This window comes from Oncorhynchus tshawytscha, linkage group LG02 (assembly GCF_018296145.1).
Source record: "Oncorhynchus tshawytscha isolate Ot180627B linkage group LG02, Otsh_v2.0, whole genome shotgun sequence".
Taxonomy (NCBI): Eukaryota; Metazoa; Chordata; class Actinopteri; order Salmoniformes; family Salmonidae; genus Oncorhynchus; species Oncorhynchus tshawytscha.
The window spans coordinates 1,622,234-1,641,905 of NC_056430.1; the positions used below are offsets into that span (position 1 = coordinate 1,622,234).

General features: G+C 42.7%; 1 protein-coding gene across 1 annotated transcript in view; it reads left to right on the plus strand.

The window, feature by feature from the left end:
• The window catches only part of stab1 (stabilin 1), a 168,508-nt gene that overhangs the window by 37,794 nt on the left and 111,042 nt on the right, over window positions 1-19,672 (plus strand). The window contains exons 15-20 of the mRNA XM_042304863.1: window positions 3,422-3,475; window positions 4,404-4,484; window positions 6,455-6,607; window positions 6,702-6,764; window positions 7,154-7,246; window positions 8,389-8,475. Coding sequence (XP_042160797.1) covers window positions 3,422-3,475; window positions 4,404-4,484; window positions 6,455-6,607; window positions 6,702-6,764; window positions 7,154-7,246; window positions 8,389-8,475 — 531 coding nt within the window. The remainder of the gene's footprint in view (window positions 1-3,421; window positions 3,476-4,403; window positions 4,485-6,454; window positions 6,608-6,701; window positions 6,765-7,153; window positions 7,247-8,388; window positions 8,476-19,672) is intronic.

Genomic DNA, 19,672 nt, shown 5'->3' on the forward strand with positions numbered 1-19,672 from the left:
ATGACATCACCATACCCCATAATGACATCACCATACCCCATAATGACATCACCATACCCCATAATGACATCACAATACCCCATAATGACATCACCATACCCCATAATGACAAAGTGAAAACTTATTTTTAGAATTTTTTTGCAAATGTATTAAAAATTAAAAACAGAAATACGTTATTTACGTAAGTATTAACACCCTTTGCTATGAGAAATTGAGCTCAGATGAATCCTGTTTCCATTGATCATCCTTGAGATGTTTCTACAACTTGATTGGAATCCACCTGTGGTAAATTCAAATAATTGGACATGATTTGGAAAGTGTTAGAATTGCGTTAATTCGAATCTGGTATCAGGATAAATATAACAATGAGTTATATTTATTGTATACTCTGTATTTTTTTATTAGCTAAGTAATAAATGGCAAATGCAACTTTCATATATACGGGCTCACTGTAATACCACGCAGGGCAGAACAGAGAACTGACAGGATGTACGTAGACAGTGTTCTTATACACATTATGATAGACATAGTTCCAACCCGTCTGTTGGCCTATCACAGTAGAGGTTGGGCGTGGTTTAAACTTGCTCAGCCTATTGCAGGCGCTCAGGCGAGTCCCCGCCTCTTGGCGCTTCTTGGAGTCCTCCCCCCGTCGATGTATAGATTCTTACTGTTCTGGTTTCGCAGCTAGTTATAACAGTTGCTCAGTTCCTGCTATTGTGTTGTTCAGTATTTTTCCATCTCAGTTAAACCTCGTGATGACCACCCCTCCCTATCACAACTTTGTAAGATACAGCAAGTCACATCATGTGCTCAATATTGTTACATACAAAAACAAGGACAAAGCATCTGCTGGGCTGTTATCTACAGTTTTGCAACATGCAGGTCGCACCATGTTACTCAGTTCTTGTCACACACACACAAACAGGCAAGTAGATGTAGCAAGCATTTGTTTACTCTCATGATGATGCTCAAGTGCACATATGCAGATACTTCACACAACCAACATCAGATAAAATGTAATCATATATATGGTAATGGCTATAATGTAAAATACAGGATCCCACAAAAGGCGCACACCTGTCTATATAAGGTCCCACAGTTGACAGTGCATGTCAGAGCAAAAACCAAGCCACGAGTGTACCAAAAAATGTTTGCAGAATTGAAGGTCCCCAAGAACACAGTGGCCTCTATCATTCTTCAATGGAAGAAGTTTGGAACCACCAAGACTCTTCGTAGAGCTGGCCGCCCGGCCAAACTGAGAAATTGGGGGGAGAAGGACCTTGGTCAGGGAGGTGACCAAGAACTCAATGTTCACTCTGACAGAGCTCCAGTGTTCCTCTGTGGAGATGGGAGAACCTTCCAGAAGGACAACCATCTCCACCAATCTGGCCTTTATGGTAGAGTGGCCAGACTGAAGCCACTCTTCAGTAAATGACAGCACACTTGGAGTTTGCAAAAAGGCACCTAAATGACTCTCAGACCATGAGAAACAAAATTCTCTGGTCTGATGAAACCAAGATTGACCTTTTTGGCCTGAATGCCAAGCGTCACATCTGGAGGAAACCTGACCATGAAGCATGGCCATGAAGCATGGTGGTGGCAGCATCATGCTGTGGGGATGTTTTTCAGCCTTAGCGACTGAGAAACTAGTCAGGATCGAGAGAAGGATGTCGTGGAGCAAAGTACAGAGAGATCCTTCATGAAATCCTGCTCCAGAGCGCTCAGGACCTCAGCCTGGGGCGAAGGTTAACCTTCCAACAGGACAACAACCCTAATCACACAGCCAATACAACGCAGCAGTGGCTTCGGGACAGGTCTCTGAATGTCCTTGAATGGCCCAGCCAGAGCTCAAACATCGTTGGAGAGACCTGAAAATAGCTGTGCAGCGATGCACCCCATCCAACCTGACAGAGCTTGAGGCTCGAGACATCTCAAGGCTGTAATCGCTGCCAAATGCGCTTTAACAAAGTACTGAGTAAAGGGTCTGAAAACTTATGTAAATCTAATATTTCAGTTTATTTTATTTTATAAATTAGCAAAAATGTCTAAACTTGTTTTTGCTTTGTCGTTATGGTGTATTGTGTGTAGATTGAGGGGAAAAACACAATTTTATCCATTTTAGAATAAGGCTGTATCGTAACAAAATGTGGAAAAAGTGAAGGGGTCTGAATACTTTTCGAATGCACTGTATATATTGATATATAGGCTGTCATTTACTACTACTGTCGATGCTATATTATACTATATATACTATTTTCAAAAGTAATACAATATAAAGGTAATATGGTGTCATTTGGGACGCAGAATTTTAATCCACAGTAATATGATGTGAATGTGATGTGAATACTAGTGATATCCCAGTGACCCTACAGTATTCCCAGTGACCATGCAGTATTCCCAGTGACCATGCAGTATTCCCAGTGACTCTACAGTATTCCCAGTGACCCTACAGTATTCCCAGTGACCCTACAGTATTCCCAGTGACCCTACAGTATTCCCAGTGACCCTACAGTATTCCCAGTGACTCTACAGTATTCCCAGTGACCCTACAGTATTCCCAGTGACCCTACAGTATTCCCAGTGACCATGCAGTATTCCCAGTGACCATGCAGTATTCAAAATCAAAAAAATCAAATCAAATCAAATCAAATTTTATTTGTCACATACACATGGTTAGCAGATGTTAATGCGAGTGTAGCGAAATGCTTGTGCTTCTAGTTCCGACAATGCAGTAATAACGAACAAGTAATCTAACTAACAATTCCAAAAAACTACTGTCTTATACACAGTGTAAGGGGATAAAGAATATGTACATAAGGATATATGAATGAGTGATGGTACAGAGCAGCATAGGCAAGATACAGTAGATGATATCGATTACAGTATATACATATGAGATGAGTATGTAAACAAAGTGGCATAGTTAAAGTGGCTAGTGATACATGTATTACATAAGGATGCAGTCGATGATATAGAGTACAGTATCTACGTTGCATATGAGATGAATAATGTAGGGTAAGTAACATTATATAAGGTAGCATTGTTTAAAGTGGCTAGTGATATATTTACATCATTTCCCATCAATTCCCATTATTAAAGTGGCTGGAGTAGAGTCAGTGTCATTGACAGTGTGTTGGCAGTAGCCACTCAATGTTAGTGGTGGCAGTTTAACAGTCTGATGGCCTTGAGATAGAAGCTGTTTTTCAGTCTCTCGGTCCCAGCTTTGATGCACCTGTACTGACCCTACAGTATTCCCAGTGACCCTACAGTATTCCCAGTGACCATGCAGTATTCCCAGTGACGATGCAGTATTCCCAGTGACCCTGCAGTATTCCCAGTGACCCTACAGTATTCCCAGTGACCATACAGTATTCCCAGTGTGAAACTGTTCAATGTAGAACTCTGTTCTCCCCCTCTGAAGGCCCAGAACAAGCTTCAAGAGCTACTGAAACAACATATCTACTCCCAGGCTGCGGTAAGCACTTTTACCACATGTTACAAGAGCTCATGTTACAGGTGGGATCTGAACCCCGGTCTCCAGCATGGAAACCCACTTTACAGGTGGGATCTGAACCCCGGTCTGCAGCATGGAAACCCACTTTACAGGTGGGATCTGAACCCCGGTCTCCAGCATGGAAAACCACTTTACAGGTGGGATCTGAACCCCGGTCTCCAGCATGGAAACCCACTTTACAGGTGGGATCTGAACCCCGGTCTCCAGCATGGAAAACCACTTTACAGGTGGGATCTGAACCCCGGTCTCCAGCATGGAAAACCACTTTACTTGTTACAGGTGGGATCTGAACACCGATATCCGACGTGAAAAACCAATTTACAAAACTGTACAAAACTTGTCACGTTGTTGATGAGGACATCTTGCTGAATGCACCTTTTAATATGGGCTCCACTCAAACAGACACGTTTAAAACTCTAAATGCTTGTTGCCAAAACGTGTAAATTCTTAAATAATCTCTGCTACTGTTAAACAACGTTAAAACATTAACACTACCACAGTGAGTGATGGATTCCAGTTTCCAGTTAAACTAGCATTGGACCCCTGCACCTAAATACATTTGATTAGGAGTTACTGAGTCGAACACAGCTATTACTTCCTGCTATGCTCCTTGCCTATGGAGCACAGCTATTACTCCCTGTTATGCTCCCTGCCTATGGAGCACAGCTATTACTCCCTGTTATGCTCCCTGCCTATGGAGCACAGCTATTACTCCCTGTTATGCTCCCTGCCTATGGAGCACAGCTATTACTCCCTGTTATGCTCCCTGCCTATGGAGCACAGCTATTACTTCCTGTTATGCTCCTTGCCTATGGAGCACAGCTATTACTTCCTGTTATGCTCCTTGCCTATGGAGCACAGCTATTAATTATTGATTCTATCTCTGTAGTTGACCGTGGACCAGCTGGCAAGCATGGGTCTGATTCAGACTATGGCCAATCAGATCCTACTAGTCAACCTCACCAACGATGTAAGTTCTGCTATTTCAAGACGGGATGCTTCCCAGGTGACACCCTATTCCCTATAGGGCCCTGGTCAACAGTAGTACTACACCCTATTCCCTATAGGGCCCTGGTCAACAGTAGCACTACACCCTATTCCCTATAGGGCCCTGGTCAACAGTAGCACTACACCCTATTCCCTATAGGGCCCTGGTCAACAGTAGTACTACACCCTATTCCCTATAGGGCCCTGGTCAACAGTAGTACTACACCCTATTCCCTATAGGGCCCTGGTCAACAGTAGTACTACACCCTATTCCCTAGGGCCCTGGTCAACAGTAGTACTACACCCTATTCCCTATAGGGCCCTAGTCAACAGTAGCACTACACCCTATAGGGCCCTGGTCAACAGTAGTACTACACCCTATTCCCTATAGGGCCCTAGTCAACAGTAGCACTACACCCTATAGGGCCCTGGTCAACAGTAGCACTACACCCTATTCCCTATAGAGCCCTGGTCAACAGTAGCACTACACCCTATAGGGCCCTGGTCAACAGTAGCACTACACCCTATTCCCTATAGGGCCCTAGTCAACAGTAGCACTACACCCTATAGGGCACTGGTCAACAGTAGCACTACACCCTATTCCCTATAGGGCCCTGGTCAACAGTAGTACTACACCCTATTCCCTATAGGGCCCTAGTCAACAGTAGCACTACACCCTATAGGGCCCTGGTCAACAGTAGTACTACACCCTATTCCCTATAGGGCCCTAGTCAACAGTAGCACTACACCCTATAGGGCCCTGGTCAACAGTAGCACTACACCCTATTCCCTATAGAGCCCTGGTCAACAGTAGTACTACACCCTATTCCCTATAGGGCCCTGGTCAACAGTAGTACTACACCCGATTCCCTATAGGGCCCTGGTCAACAGTAGTACTACACCCTATTCCCTATAGGGCCCTGGTCAACAGTAGCACTACACCCTATTCCCTATAGGGCCCTGGTCAACAGTAGTACTACACCCTATAGGGCCCTGGTCAACAGTAGTACTACACCCTATAGGGCCCTGGTCAACAGTAGTACTACACCCTATTCCCTATAGGGCCCTGGTCAACAGTAGTATTACACCCTATTCCCTATAGGGCCCTAGTCAACAGTAGCACTACACCCTATAGGGCCCTGGTCAACAGTAGTACTACACCCTATTCCCTATAGGGCCCTGGTCAACAGTAGTACTACACCCTATAGGGCCCTGGTCAACAGTAGTACTACACCCTATTCCCTATAGGGCCCTGGTCAACAGTAGTACTACACCCTATTCCCTATAGGGCCCTAGTCAACAGTAGCACTACACCCTATAGGGCCCTGGTCAACAGTAGCACTACACCCTATTCCCTATAGAGCCCTGGTCAACAGTAGTACTACACCCTATTCCCTATAGGGCCCTGGTCAACAGTAGTACTACACCCGATTCCCTATAGGGCCCTAGTCAACAGTAGCACTACACCCTATAGGGCCCTGGTCAACAGTAGCACTACACCCTATTCCCTATAGGGCCCTGGTCAACAGTAGCACTACACCCTATTCCCTATAGGGCCCTGGTCAACAGTAGCACTACACCCTATAGGGCCCTGGTCAACAGTAGCACTACACCCTATTCCCTATAGGGCCCTGGTCAACAGTAGCACTACACCCTATAGGGCCCTGGTCAACATTAGTACACTATATTAGGAACAGGGTGCCATTTGGGAGACACCGGGGTCTTTTCTATAAAATAGTGTTGAATCTAAAAGGGATAACTAAAGGATAGGTTGATCATGATCTTTACTGTTTACTTGAATTGTCATTTAATTGTGATTTGTTAAAGGGGAGGGTCACTATTTTATAACATAATGTAAGAGACGTTGGATCACTTTCAGGATTAAAAACCATCTATCATAAATTATACAATTCTGAAGTTCCCTTTTAAGGACATCTCCATTGTGTCTGACAGGGCCTGGTGCTGCTGGGCGGGAAACCTCTTCAGATTACTAATATTATGGCATCCAATGGAGTGATCCATATGATTGACGGGGTTCTAGTCCCGCCCTCGATCGTCCCCATCCTGCCTAAGAGATGTGATGTCACAGAGAACAAAATCATCATGGTAGGTGGAAACATCCTGTTCTGTTCTATTCTAGTCTATTCTAATTGAAAAATGACTGTGGCATTGTGATGTTGTTTGTGTGTCCGTTTTCCAGGGCCCGTGTGTGAGGTGCAGCTATCTCTATGAGTCACATTGCCCCGAGGGAAGCATAGAACTGGTAAAATAATCTCAGCAATGTTTTCTATTCCTCTCATGAAGGTGGCTGGCTGTTAAAGACCTGTGCCTGCTATCCCTGATGCAGTGAAAAGATCCTAAGCTTCTGCTACATCTTTTTGAGTGTGGCTCTATGTCTGGATCTCTATTCAGCTCATGGCCTGTATTATTATACAAAGTAGTTCTTACTATTTTTTAAATACCAGCTACATAAACAATGACACATATTTGTAATGATTTGTCTACACTCAAATCTAATGAAATGTTTATTTGTCATATGCCTGCACAGGATACAACTATTTATATTGGTTCTGTTGGTAACGACCCTGTTAGGTAACGACCCTCTTCTGTTGCTAATAAGATAGGGTACTTATTGTTGTTTCTGTACCACAGCAAAGTCACATGAAGGATTGTGACTATCAGGCATATCCATTCAACCCCACGCTCAATAAAGGTTGTGCTAAATACTGCAACACTACTATTGAGGTAAGTCCTCCTGGTTCATTTTCCTTGTTAAGCTCTTGGTTCTTTTCCTGGCTCAGCTCTTGGTTCTTTTCCTGGCTCAGCTCTTGGTTCTTTTCCTGGCTCAGCTCTTGGTTCATTTCCTGGCTCAGCTCTTGGTTCATTTCCTGGCTCAGCTCTTGGTTCTTTTCCTGGCTCAGCTCTTGGTTCTTTTCCTGGCTCAGCTCTTGGTTCTTTTCCTGACTCAGCTCTTGGTTCTTTTCCTGGCTCAGCTCTTGGTTCTTTTCCTGGCTCAGCTCTTGGTTCTTTTCCTGGCTCAGCACTTGGTTATTTTCCTGGCTCAGCTCTTGGTTCATTTCCTGGCTCAGCTCTTGGTTCTTTTCTTGACTCAGCTCTTGGTTCTTTTCCTGGCTCAGCTCTTGGTTCATTTCCTGTATCTTTTTCATTCATCATGTAGAGAGAGAGAATGATATGTCTGAAATGTTTATAGCAATATCTTCTTTCTGAAGAATAAAGTAAAGAAAGAGATTAAATACGAACATGATGTTAACACATAGTTTCGGTTAGGATGACAACAGACTTGCGGACCAAATTACATCCTATTACACCCTAAATAGTTCACTACTTCTGACCAGAGCTTTGTGGAGCTCTACGGAGCCCTATGGAGCCCTATGGAACCCTATGGAGCCCTATGGAGCCCTACGGAGCCCTATGGAACCCTATGGAGCCCTATGGAGCCCTACGGAGCCCTATGAAGCCCTATGGAACCCTATGGAGCCCTATGGAGCCCTATGGAACCCTATGGAGCCCTATGGAACCCTATGGAGCCCTATAGAACCCTATGGAACCCTATGGAGCCCTATGGAGCCCTATGGAGCCCTATGGAGCCCTATGGAACCCTATGGAGCACTATGGAGTCCTGTGGAACCCTATGGAGCCCTATGGAACCCTATGGAGCCCTATGGAGCCCTATGGAACCCTATGGAGCCCTACGGAGCCTTATGGAGTCCTGTGGAGCCCTATGGAGCCCTATGGAGTCCTGTGGAGCCCTACAGAGCCCTATCGGTCCCTGTGGGCCATGGTCAAAAGTAGTGCACTGCACAGGGAATAGGGTGCGTTTGCAACCCTGCAGTCTCAGTGAGTGATTTATTTCTGTTGAGTTTCAGAGAGCAGAGTGTTGCAGTGGGTTCTATGGACCTGAGTGTAAAACGTGTACAGGAGGTTTCCAGACACCCTGTTATGGCAAAGGCACTGTAAGTAAAGACTCTATCTGCCTAGCAAGTCGTTCTCTCAGCATTCTGACGAGCACGCACTCACGCATGCGCACACACACACAAGATGGAAAGAAAGAGCCATACTGTTTGGTTGCTGTCTTGCGAACGCCGACCCTACTTTGCTATTTTGTTAAATTCTTTTGCCGTTTATCTTCAATGTATCAGCAATATTTTCTTATGATCTACAAAAACTTTTGAACATCAGGTCGGCAGTTACTAACCGCAATTCTGGCTCCGACTTACCCAATCTTCGAGCTGCCCAAGAGGAAACGCCAGTGGAAAAGAGGCAGGAGAGCTAAGTGAGACTAAGGTGAAGGGAAAACCAGCCACCACTTTCGTCCATCCCAGTTTCCTAGTCACTTGAAAAATAAGACGGAAGACCTCAGATTGCGGATATGCTATCAACGAGACTCTCGTAACTGCAATGTTCTCCGTTTTTTTGCTGAAACATTGCTTTCGGACAAGAAAACCCCTCCATGGCTATCCAACTTGATGGATTCTCCATTCACCGAGCGGAGAGTGGATTCAGGGACATTCGTTATTCACTGTGTCATTATTTCTATTGTAATGATCTTATCTTTAACTCTGAATTGTTGGAAAAGGCACAGTCAGTCAGCATTTCACTGTTAATCTACACGTTGTTTACCAAGCATTTTCTAAAAGGGGTCTGTCTCTTCATCAACAATAACATGTGACTGCAGACTCTAGCTCAGTAGATACTAGTCTCAGTCTGTAGTCTCAGTCTATGGTCTCAGTCTGTAGTCTCAGTCTGTAGTCTCAGTCTGTAGTCTCAGTCTATAGTCTCAGTCTATAGACTCAGTCTGTAGTCTCAGTCTGTAGTCTCAGTCTATAGTCTCAGTCTATAGACTCAGTCTGTAGTCTCAGTCTGTAGTCTCAGTCTATAGTCTCAGTCTGTAGTCTCAGTCTGTAGTCTCAGTCTATAGTCTCAGTCTGTAGTCTCAGTCTGTAGTCTCAGTCTATAGTCTCAGTCTGTAGTCTCAGTCTATAGACTCAGTCTGTAGTCTCAGTCTGTAGTCTCAGTCTGTAGTCTCAGTCTATAGTCTCAGTCTGTAGTCTCAGTCTGTAGTCTCAGTCTGTAGTCTCAGTCTGTAGTCTCAGTCTATAGTCTCAGTCTGTAAATCAAAATCAAATCAAATTTTATTTGTCACATACACATGGTTAGCAGATGTTAATGCGAGTGTAGCGAAATGCTTGTGCTTCTAGTTCCGACAATGCAGTAATAACCAACAAGTAATCTAACTAACAATTCCAAAACTACTGTCTTATACACAGTGTAAAGGGATAAAGAATATGTACATAAGGATATATGAATGAGTGATGGTTCAGAGCAGCATAGGCAAGATACAGTAGATGGTATCGGGTACAGTATATACAAATGAGATGAGTATGTAAACAAAGTGGCATAGTTAAAGTGGCTAGTGATACATGTATTACATAAGGATGCAGTCAATGATATAGAGTACAGTATATACGTATGCATATGAGATGAATAATGTAGGGTAAGTAACATTATATAGGGTAGCATTGTTTAAAGTGGCTAGTGATATATTTACATCATTTCCCATCAATTCCCATTATTAAAGTGGCTGGAGTTGAGTCAGTGTCAGTGTCAGTGTGTTGGCAGCAGCCACTCAATGTTAGTGGTGGCTGTTTAACAGTCTGATGGCCTTGAGATAGAAGCTGTTTTTCAGTCTCTCGGTCCCAGCTTTGATGCACCTGTACTAACCTCGCCTTCTGGATGATAGCGGGGTGAACAGGCAGTGGCTCGGGTGGTTGATGTCCTTGATGATCTTTATGGCCTTCCTGTAACATCGGGTGGTGTAGGTGTCCTGGAGGGCAGGTAGTTTGCCCCCGGTGATGCGTTGTGCAGACCTCACTACCCTCTGGAGAGCCTTACGGTTGAGAGCGGAGCAGTTGCCGTACCAGGCGGTGATACAGCCCGCCAGGATGCTCTCGATTGTGCATCTGTAGAAGTTTGTGAGTGCTTTTGGTGACAAGCTGAATTTCTTCAGCCTCCTGAGGTTGAAGAGGCGCTGCTGCGCCTTCTTCACGATGCTGTCTGTGTGAGTGGACCAATTCAGTTTGTCTGTGATGTGTATGCCGAGGAACTTAAAACTTGCTACCCTCTCCACTACTGTTCCATCGATGTGGATAGGGGGTGTTCCCTCTGCTGTTTCCTGAAGTCCACAATCATCTCCTTAGTTTTGTTGACGTTGAGTGTGAGGTTATTTTCCTGACACCACACTCCGAGGGCCCTCACCTCCTCCCTGTAGGCCGTCTCGTCGTTGTTGGTAATCAAGCCTACCACTGTTGTGTCGTCCGCAAACTTGATGATTGAGTTGGAGGCGTGCGTGGCCACGCAGTCGTGGGTGAACAGGAAGTACAGGAGAGGGCTCAGAACGCACCCTTGTGGGGCCCCAGTGTTGAGGATCAGCGGGGAGGAGATGTTGTTGCCTACCCTCACCACCTGGGGGCGGCCCGTCAGGAAGTCCAGTACCCAGTTGCACAGGGCGGGGTCGAGACCCAGGGTCTCGAGCTTGATGACGAGCTTGGAGGGTACTATGGTGTTGAATGCCGAGCTGTAGTCAATGAACAGCATTCTCACATAGGTATTCCTCTTGTCCAGATGGGTTAGGGCAGTGTGCAGTGTGGTTGAGATTGCATCGTCTGTGGACCTATTTGGGCGGTAAGCAAATTGGAGTGGGTCTAGGGTGTCAGGTAGGGTGGAGGTGATATGGTCCTTGACTAGTCTCTCAAAGCACTTCATGATGACGGATGTGAGTGCTACGGGGCGGTAGTCGTTTAGCTCAGTTACCTTAGCTTTCTTGGGACAGGAACAATGGTGGCCCTCTTGAAGCATGAGGGAACAGCAGACTGGTATAGGGATTGATTGAATATGTCCGTAAACACACCGGCCAGCTGGTCTGCGCATGCTCTGAGGGCGCGGCTGGGCATGCCGTCTGGGCCTGCAGCCTTGCGAGGGTTAACACGTTTAAATGTCTTACTCACCTCGGCTGCAGTGAAGGAGAGACCGCATGTTTTCATTGCAGGCCGTGTCAGTGGCACTGTATTGTCCTCAAAGCGGGCAAAAAAGTTATTTAGTCTGCCTGGGAGCAAGACATCCTGGTCTGTGACTGGGCTGGGTTTCTTCCTGTAGTCCGTGATTGACTGTAGACCCTGCCACATGCCTCTTGTGTCTGAGCCGTTGAATTGAGATTCTACTTTGTCTCTGTACTGACGCTTAGCTTGTTTGATAGCCTTGCGGAGGGAATAGCTGCACTGTTTGTATTCAGTCATGTCACCAGACACCTTGCCCTGATTAAAAGCAGTGGTTCGCGCTTTCAGTTTCACACGAATGCTGCCATCAATCCACGGTTTCTGGTTAGGGAATGTTTTAATCGTTGCTATGGGAACGACATCTTCAACGCACGTTCTAATGAACTCGCACACCGAATCAGCGTATTTGTCAATGTTGTTGTCTGATGCAATACGAAACATCTCCCAGTCCACGTGATAGAAGCAGTAATGGAGTGTGGAGTCAGCTTGGTCGGACCAGCGTTGGACAGACCTCAGCGTGGGAGCTTCTTGTTTTAGTTTCTGTCTGTAGGCAGGGATCAACAAAATGGAGTCGTGGTCAGCTTTTCCGAAAGGGGGGCGGGGCAGGGCCTTATATGCGTCGCGGAAGTTAGAGTAACAATGATCCAAGGTCTTTCCACCCCTGGTTGCGCAATCGATATGCTGATAAAATTTAGGGAGTCTTGTTTTCATATTAGCCTTGTTAAAATCCCAAGCTACAATGAATGCAGCCTCCGGATAAATCGTTTCCAGTTTGCAGAGAGTTAAATAAAGTTTGTTCAGAGCCATCGATGTGTCTGCTTGGGGGGGTATATATACGGCTGTGATTATAATCGAAGAGAATTCTCAGTAGTCTCAGTCTGTAGTCTCAGTCTGTAGTCTCAGTCTGTAGTCTCAGTCTATAGACTCAGTCTGTAGTCTCAGTCTGTAGTCTCAGTCGATAGTCTCAGTCTATAGTCTCAGTCTGTAGTCTCAGTCTGTAGTCTCAGTCTGTAGTCTCATTCTATAGTCTCAGTCTGTAGTCTCAGTCTGTAGTCTCAGTCTGTAGTCTCAGTCTATAGTCTCAGTCTGTAGTCTCAGTCTATAGACTCAGTCTGTAGTCTCAGTCTGTAGTCTCAGTCTGTAGTCTCAGTCTATAGTCTCAGTCTGTAGTCTCAGTCTATAGTCTCTGTCTGTAGTCTCAGTCTGTAGTCTCAGTCTGTTGTGTCAGTCTGTTGTCTCAGTCTATAGTCTCAGTCTGTAGTCTCAGTCTGTAGTCTCAGTCTGTAGTATCAGTCTATAGACTCAGTCTATAGACTCAGTCTGTAGACTCAGTCTATAGTCTCAGTCTATAGTCTCAGTCTATGGTCTCAGTCTATAGTCTCAGTCTGTAGTCTCAGTCTGTAGTCTCAGTCTATAGTCTCAGTCTGTAGTTGCAGTCTGTAGTCTGTCTATAGTCTCAGTCTGTAGTCACAGTCTGTAGCCTGTCTATAGTCTCAGTCTGTAGTCTGTCTATAGTCTCAGTCTGTAGTCTCAGTCTATAGTCTGTCTATAGTCTGTCTAGTCTCAGTCTATAGTCTGTCTATAGTCTGTCTATAGTCTGTCTATAGTCTCAGTCTATAGTCTCAGTCTATAGTCTCTCAGTCTATAGTCTGTCTATAGTCTCAGTCTATATTCTGTCTATAGTCTCAGTCTATAGTCTGTCTAGAGTCTCAGTCTATAGTCTGTCTATAGTCTGTCTATAGTCTCAGTCTATAGTCTGTCTATAGTCTCAGTCTATAGTCTGTCTATAGTCTGTCTATAGTCTCAGTCTATAGTCTGTCTATAGTCTGTCTATAGTCTCAGTTTATAGTCTGTCTATAGTCTGTCTATAGTCTCAGTCTATAGTCTGTCTATAGTCTCAGTCTGTAATATCAGTCTATAGTGGAAGTCTCCACCGATTATTCTCCAATCGTGAGAGTAGGGCCCTCCTGAGAGTTTCCATGTGTTACTGTGTCTGCTGTATATAGTGAGTGTACAAAACATTATGAACACCTGCTTCCTCCATGACATAGACTGACCAGGTGAATCCAGGTGAAAGCTATGGTCCCTTATTGATGTCACTTGTTAAAACCACTTCAATCAGTGTAGATGAAGGGGAGCAGACCAGTTAAAGAATGATTTTTAAGCCTTGAGAGAATTGAGACATGGATCGTGTATATGTGCCAATCAGAGGGTGAATGGACAAGACAAAAGATTTAAATATCTTTGAGCGGGTTATGGTAGTAGGTGCCAGGTGCACTGGTTTGTGTCAAGAACAGCAACGATGCTGGGTTTTTCAAGCTCAACAGTTTCCCATGTGTATCAAGAATGGTCAATCACCAAAAGGACATCCGGACTGGGGACCCTCGTGGCGAGCCCCGAACTGCGGACCCTCGTAGCGGGCCCCGGACTGGGGACCGTCGTTGCTGGATGCTGCGGACTGTAGACCGTCGTTGCTGGAGGCTCCGGACTGGAGACCGTCGCTGGAGGCTCCGGACTGGAGGCCTTCATTCCATGACTCCTCACTGGAGGCTTCATGCCATGGATCATCACTGGAGGCTTCACTGGATGCTTCGTGCCATGGCATATGACTCACCAGGCTGGAGAGACATACAGGAGGCCCTGTCCTAGGCAGAGGCACCAGTTTTCAGCTTTTTGTTGAAAATCGCGCAACATTTCAGCGTCCTGCTACTCATGCCAGGAATATAGTATATGCATATGATAAGTGTGTGTGTATAAAAAACACTCTGAAGTCTCTAAAACTGGTTAAATCGTGTCTGTGGCTATAACAGAACGTGTTTAGGAGTCAAAATCCTTCGAAAAACTGTTCACCAAAAACACAAAAATAATATTCATCCGCCAGTCAATGTATTGTCTAAGGCTGAGGAAAATACATGGGGATCCCCTGTAAACGCCTACAGCTTCCACACGATGTCGCCAGTGCTGCCATTTTCAGTCTCCTTTATCCTTGGTTTGGTGACGTATAGGCACTTCCTTTCTTGGGGCTCACCACAGGATGTTATGAAAGTGAAAACATGGAGTATGATTTCAAGACTTGCTGCTATCGAATACAGATCGCCCTGTGATCAATTTGATAGATTATTAACGTTTATTAATACCTAAAGTTGGTTTAGATAAGTAGTTTGAAGTGATTTGTAAAAGTTTATAGGCAACTTTTGTAATTTTAAAAAGTTACGTTGTGTCTTGTAAAGGGGCATTTTTCTGGATCAGACCGGTCTTCAGCAAATCACATTTTGGGTATACAATGACGGATTTAATCGGGAAAAAGACCCAATTGTGATGTTTATGTGACATATAGGAGTGCCAAGAAAGAAGCTCGTCAAAAGTAATGAATGTTTTATATTTTATTTCTGCGTTTTGGGTAGCGCCGGCTACCGCAAAATCTGTTGTTTTGTTGACGGTCTGGTATTCTGTGGGTGCATGCTATCAGATAATAGCTTCTCATGCTTTCGCTGAAAAGCATTTTACAAATCTGACTTGGTGGCTAGATTCACAACGAGTGTAGCTTTAATTCAGTACGATGTATGTGTGTTTTAATGAAAGTTTGAGTTTTATCAAAAACTATAGGTTGCGCTCTAAAATTTCCGCTGATTTGATCCCGCCACAGGGACCTAGTCCATAACAAGATTTATCTATACCATTATTATTATTATCTATACTATTGTCTATATTATTATTATCTATATTATTATTTTCTGTATTTTTATCTATATTATTATCTATTTGATCAATTCCATTATTATTGTTTATATTATTATTATTATCTATATTATTATTATATATCTCATTATCTGTATTATTATTTGTTTTATCTAAATTATTATCTTTATTATTATCTTTATTATTATCTATATAATTATTACTATTATTATCTATATTTTTATTATCTATAGTATTATTATCTATATTATTATGAATATTATTATCTATATTATCTATATTATTGTTATCATTATCTATATAGCTTCCCTAGAAGCTGCATACTGGACCCTATTCCAACTAAACTACTGAAAGAGCTGCTTCCTGTGCTTGGTCCTCCTATGTTGAACATAATAAACGGCTCTCTATCCACCGGATGTGTACCAAACGCACTAAAAGTGGCAGTAATAAAGCCTCTCTTGAAAAAGCCAAACCTTGACCCAGAAAATATAAAAAACTATAGGCCTATATCGAATATTCCATTCCTCTCAAAAAAATTTGAAAAGGCTGTTGCGCAGCAACTTACTGCCTTCCTGAAGACAAACAATGTATACGAAATGCTTCAGTCTGGTTTTAGACCCCATCATAGCACTGAGACGGCACTTGTGAAGGTGGTAAATGACATTTTAATGGCATTGGACCGAGGCTCTGCATCTGTCCTCGTGCTCCTAGACCTTAGTGCTGCTTTTGATACCATCGATCACCACATTCTTTTGGAGAGATTGGAAACCCAAATTGGTCTACATGGACAAGTTCTGGCCTGGTTTAGATCTTATCTGTCGGAAAGATATCAGTTTGTCTCTGTGAATGGTTTGTCCTCTGACAAATCAACTGTAAATTTCGGTGTTCCTCAAGGTTCCGTTTTGGGACCACTATTGTTTTCACTATATATTTTACCTCTTGGGGATGTTATTCGAAAACATAATGTTAACTTTCACTGCTATGCGGATGACACACAGCTGTACATTTCAATGAAACATGGTGAAGCCCCAAAATTGCCCTTGCTAGAAGCATGTGTTTCAGACATAAGGAAGTGGATGGCTGCAAACTTTCTACTTTTAAACTCGGACAAAACAGAGATGCTTGTTCTAGGTCCCAAGAAACAAAGAGATCTTCTGTTGAATCTGACAATTAATCTTAATGGTTGTACAGTCGTCTCAAATAAAACTGTGAAGGACCTCGGCGTTACTCTGGACCCTGATCTCTCTTTTGAAGAACATATCAAGACCATTTCAAGGACAGCTTTTTTCCATCTACGTAACATTGCAAAAATCAGAAACTTTCTGTCCAAAAATGATGCAGAAAAATGAATCCATGCTTTTGTCACTTCTAGGTTAGACTACTGCAATGCTCTACTTTCCGGCTACCCGGATAAAGCACTAAATAAACTTCAGTTGGTGCTAAATACGGCTGCTAGAATCCTGACTAGAACCAAAACATTTGATCATATTACTCCAGTGCTAGCCTCTCTACACGGGCTTCCTGTCAAAGCAAGGGCTGATTTCAAGGTTTTACTGCTAACCTACAAAGCATTACATGGGCTTGCTCCTACCTATCTCTCTGATTTGGTCCTGCCGTACATACCTACACGTACGCTACGGTCACAAGACGCAGGCCTCCTAATTGTCCCTAGAATTTCTAAGCAAACAGCTGGAGGCAGGGCTTTCTCCTATAGAGCTCCATTTTTATGGAACGGTCTGCCTACCCATGTCAGAGACGCAAACTCGGTCTCAACCTTTAAGTCCTTACTGAAGACTTATCTCTTCAGTGGGTCATATGATTGAGTGTAGTCTGGCCCAGGAGTGGGAAGGTGAATGGAAAGGCTCTGGAGCAACGAACTGCCCTTGCTATCTCTGCCTTGCCGGTTCCCCTCTTCCCACTGGGATTCTCTGCCTCTAACCCTATTACAGGGGCTGAGTCACTGGCTTACTGGGGCTCTCTCATGCCGTCCCTGGAAGGGGTGCGTCACCTGAGTGGGTTGATTCACTGATGTGGTCATCCTGTCTGGGTTGGCGCCCCCTTGGGCTGTGCCATGGCAGAGATCTTTGTGGGCTATACTCAGCCTTGTCTCAGGATGGTAAGTTGGTGGTTGAAGATATCCCTCTAGTGGTGTGGGGGCTGTGCTTTGGCAAAGTGGGTGGGGTTATATCCTTCCTGTTTGGCCCTGTCTGGGGGTGTCCTCGGATGGGGCCACAGTGTCTCCTGACCCCTCCTGTCTCTGTCACGTTCTTTCAAAATCGAACCCAGAAGCAGACCAGGACAAGGAGAGAAGGAAGAAGGTGAGTATTTATTTACAAGTGAATGTGAATGGGTAGATATATCCAGGTGGCGTAGCGGGCAGCGGTGGTGAGTTGATGGGAGTAAATAGGTGAATCCAATGGGGTAGCGGAATCCTCCTCCGACCAGGCGGGAATGGGGTAAATGATCCGGGTGAGTAACTGAAGACAGAACAAACGGAGGTAAGTTTAAGGCAAGCAATACGTAAAAAACAACAAAACAAATTCTATCCAACTTGAGGCTGATACTGTGGCACAACATACTGTTCATGGCTAACGATCCGGCAGGGAATGGATGTCAGGTCAGAGCTTTTGAAGGGGAGAGGTGATGATCAGGACAGGTGTGCAGATTACTGATGGGATACAGGTGCGGGTGAACATCGATCTCCCAACAAGCTAATTCGCCCGGCAACCAGACAGGATGCGTTCCAGGACACCGGAAACACACTCCAGGACAGAGACACAGGCAAACACAGACTCAGGAAGCGGGATTCGTGACAGTCTCAGCCTCCAGTATTTATGCTGCAGTAGTTAATGTGTCAGGGGGCTAGGGTCAGTTTGTTATATCTGGAGTACCTCTCCTGTCCTATTCGGTGTCCTGTGGGAATCTAAGTGTGTGTTCTCTAATTCTCTCTTTCTCTCTCTCTCTCTCGGAGGACCTGAGCCCTAGGACCATGCCCCAGGACTACCTGACATGATGACTCCTTGCTGTCTCCAGTCCACCTGGCCGTGCTGCTGCTCCAGTTTCAACTGTTCTGCCTTATTATTATTTGACCATGCTGGTCATTTATGAACATTTGAATATCTTGGCCATGTTCTGTTATAATCTCCACCCGGCATAGCCAGAAGAGGACTGGCCACCCCACATAACCTGGTTCCTCTCTGGGTTTCTTCCTAGGTTTTGGCCTTTCTAGACAGTTTTTCCTAGCCACCGTGCTTCTACACCTGCATTTCTTGCTGTTTGGGGTTTTAGTCTGGGTTTCTGTACAGCACTTTGAGATATCAGCTGATGTACGAAGGGCTATATAAATAAATTTGATTTGATTTGATTTTGATATATGATCAATTCTATGATTATTGTTTATATTATTCTTATTATCTATATTATTATTGTATATCTTATTATCTGTATTATTATTTGTTTTATCTAAATTATTATCTTTATTATCTTTATTATTATCTATACAATTATTACTATTATTATCTATATTATTATTATATATCTTATTATCTGTATTATTATTTATTTTATCTAAATTATTATCTTTATTATTATCTATATAATTATTACTATTATTATCTGTATTATTATTATCTATAGTATTATTATCTATATTATTATCTATATTATTATTATCTATAGTATTATTATCTATATTATTATCTATATTATTATCTATATTATTATTATCTATAGTATTATTATCTATATTATTATCTATATTATTATTATCTATAGTATAATTATCTATATTATTATTTATATTACTATCTATATTATCATTATTTATATTACTATCTATATTATTATTATTATTATTTATATTACTATCTATATTATTATTATTATTTATCTTACTATCTATATTATTATTATTATTTATATTACTATCTATATTATTATTATTATTTATATTATTATCTATAGTATTATTATCTATATTATTATCTATATTATTATTATTGTGATTTATATTACTATCTATCTATATTATTATTATTATTATTATTATTATTTTTATTACTATCTATATTATTATTATCTATAATATTATTATTATCTATATTACTATCCATATTACTATCTATATTATTATTATTATTTATATTACTATCTATATTATTATTATCTATATTATTATTATTGTTTTTATTATTATTTATATTACTATCTATATTATTATTATCTATAATATTATTATTATCTATATTACTATCCCTATTACTATCTATATTATTATTATTATTATATATTACTATCTATATTATTATTATTATTATCTATAATATTATTATCTATATTACTATCCATATTACTATCTATATTACTATCTATATTATTTTTACCTATATTGCTATCTATA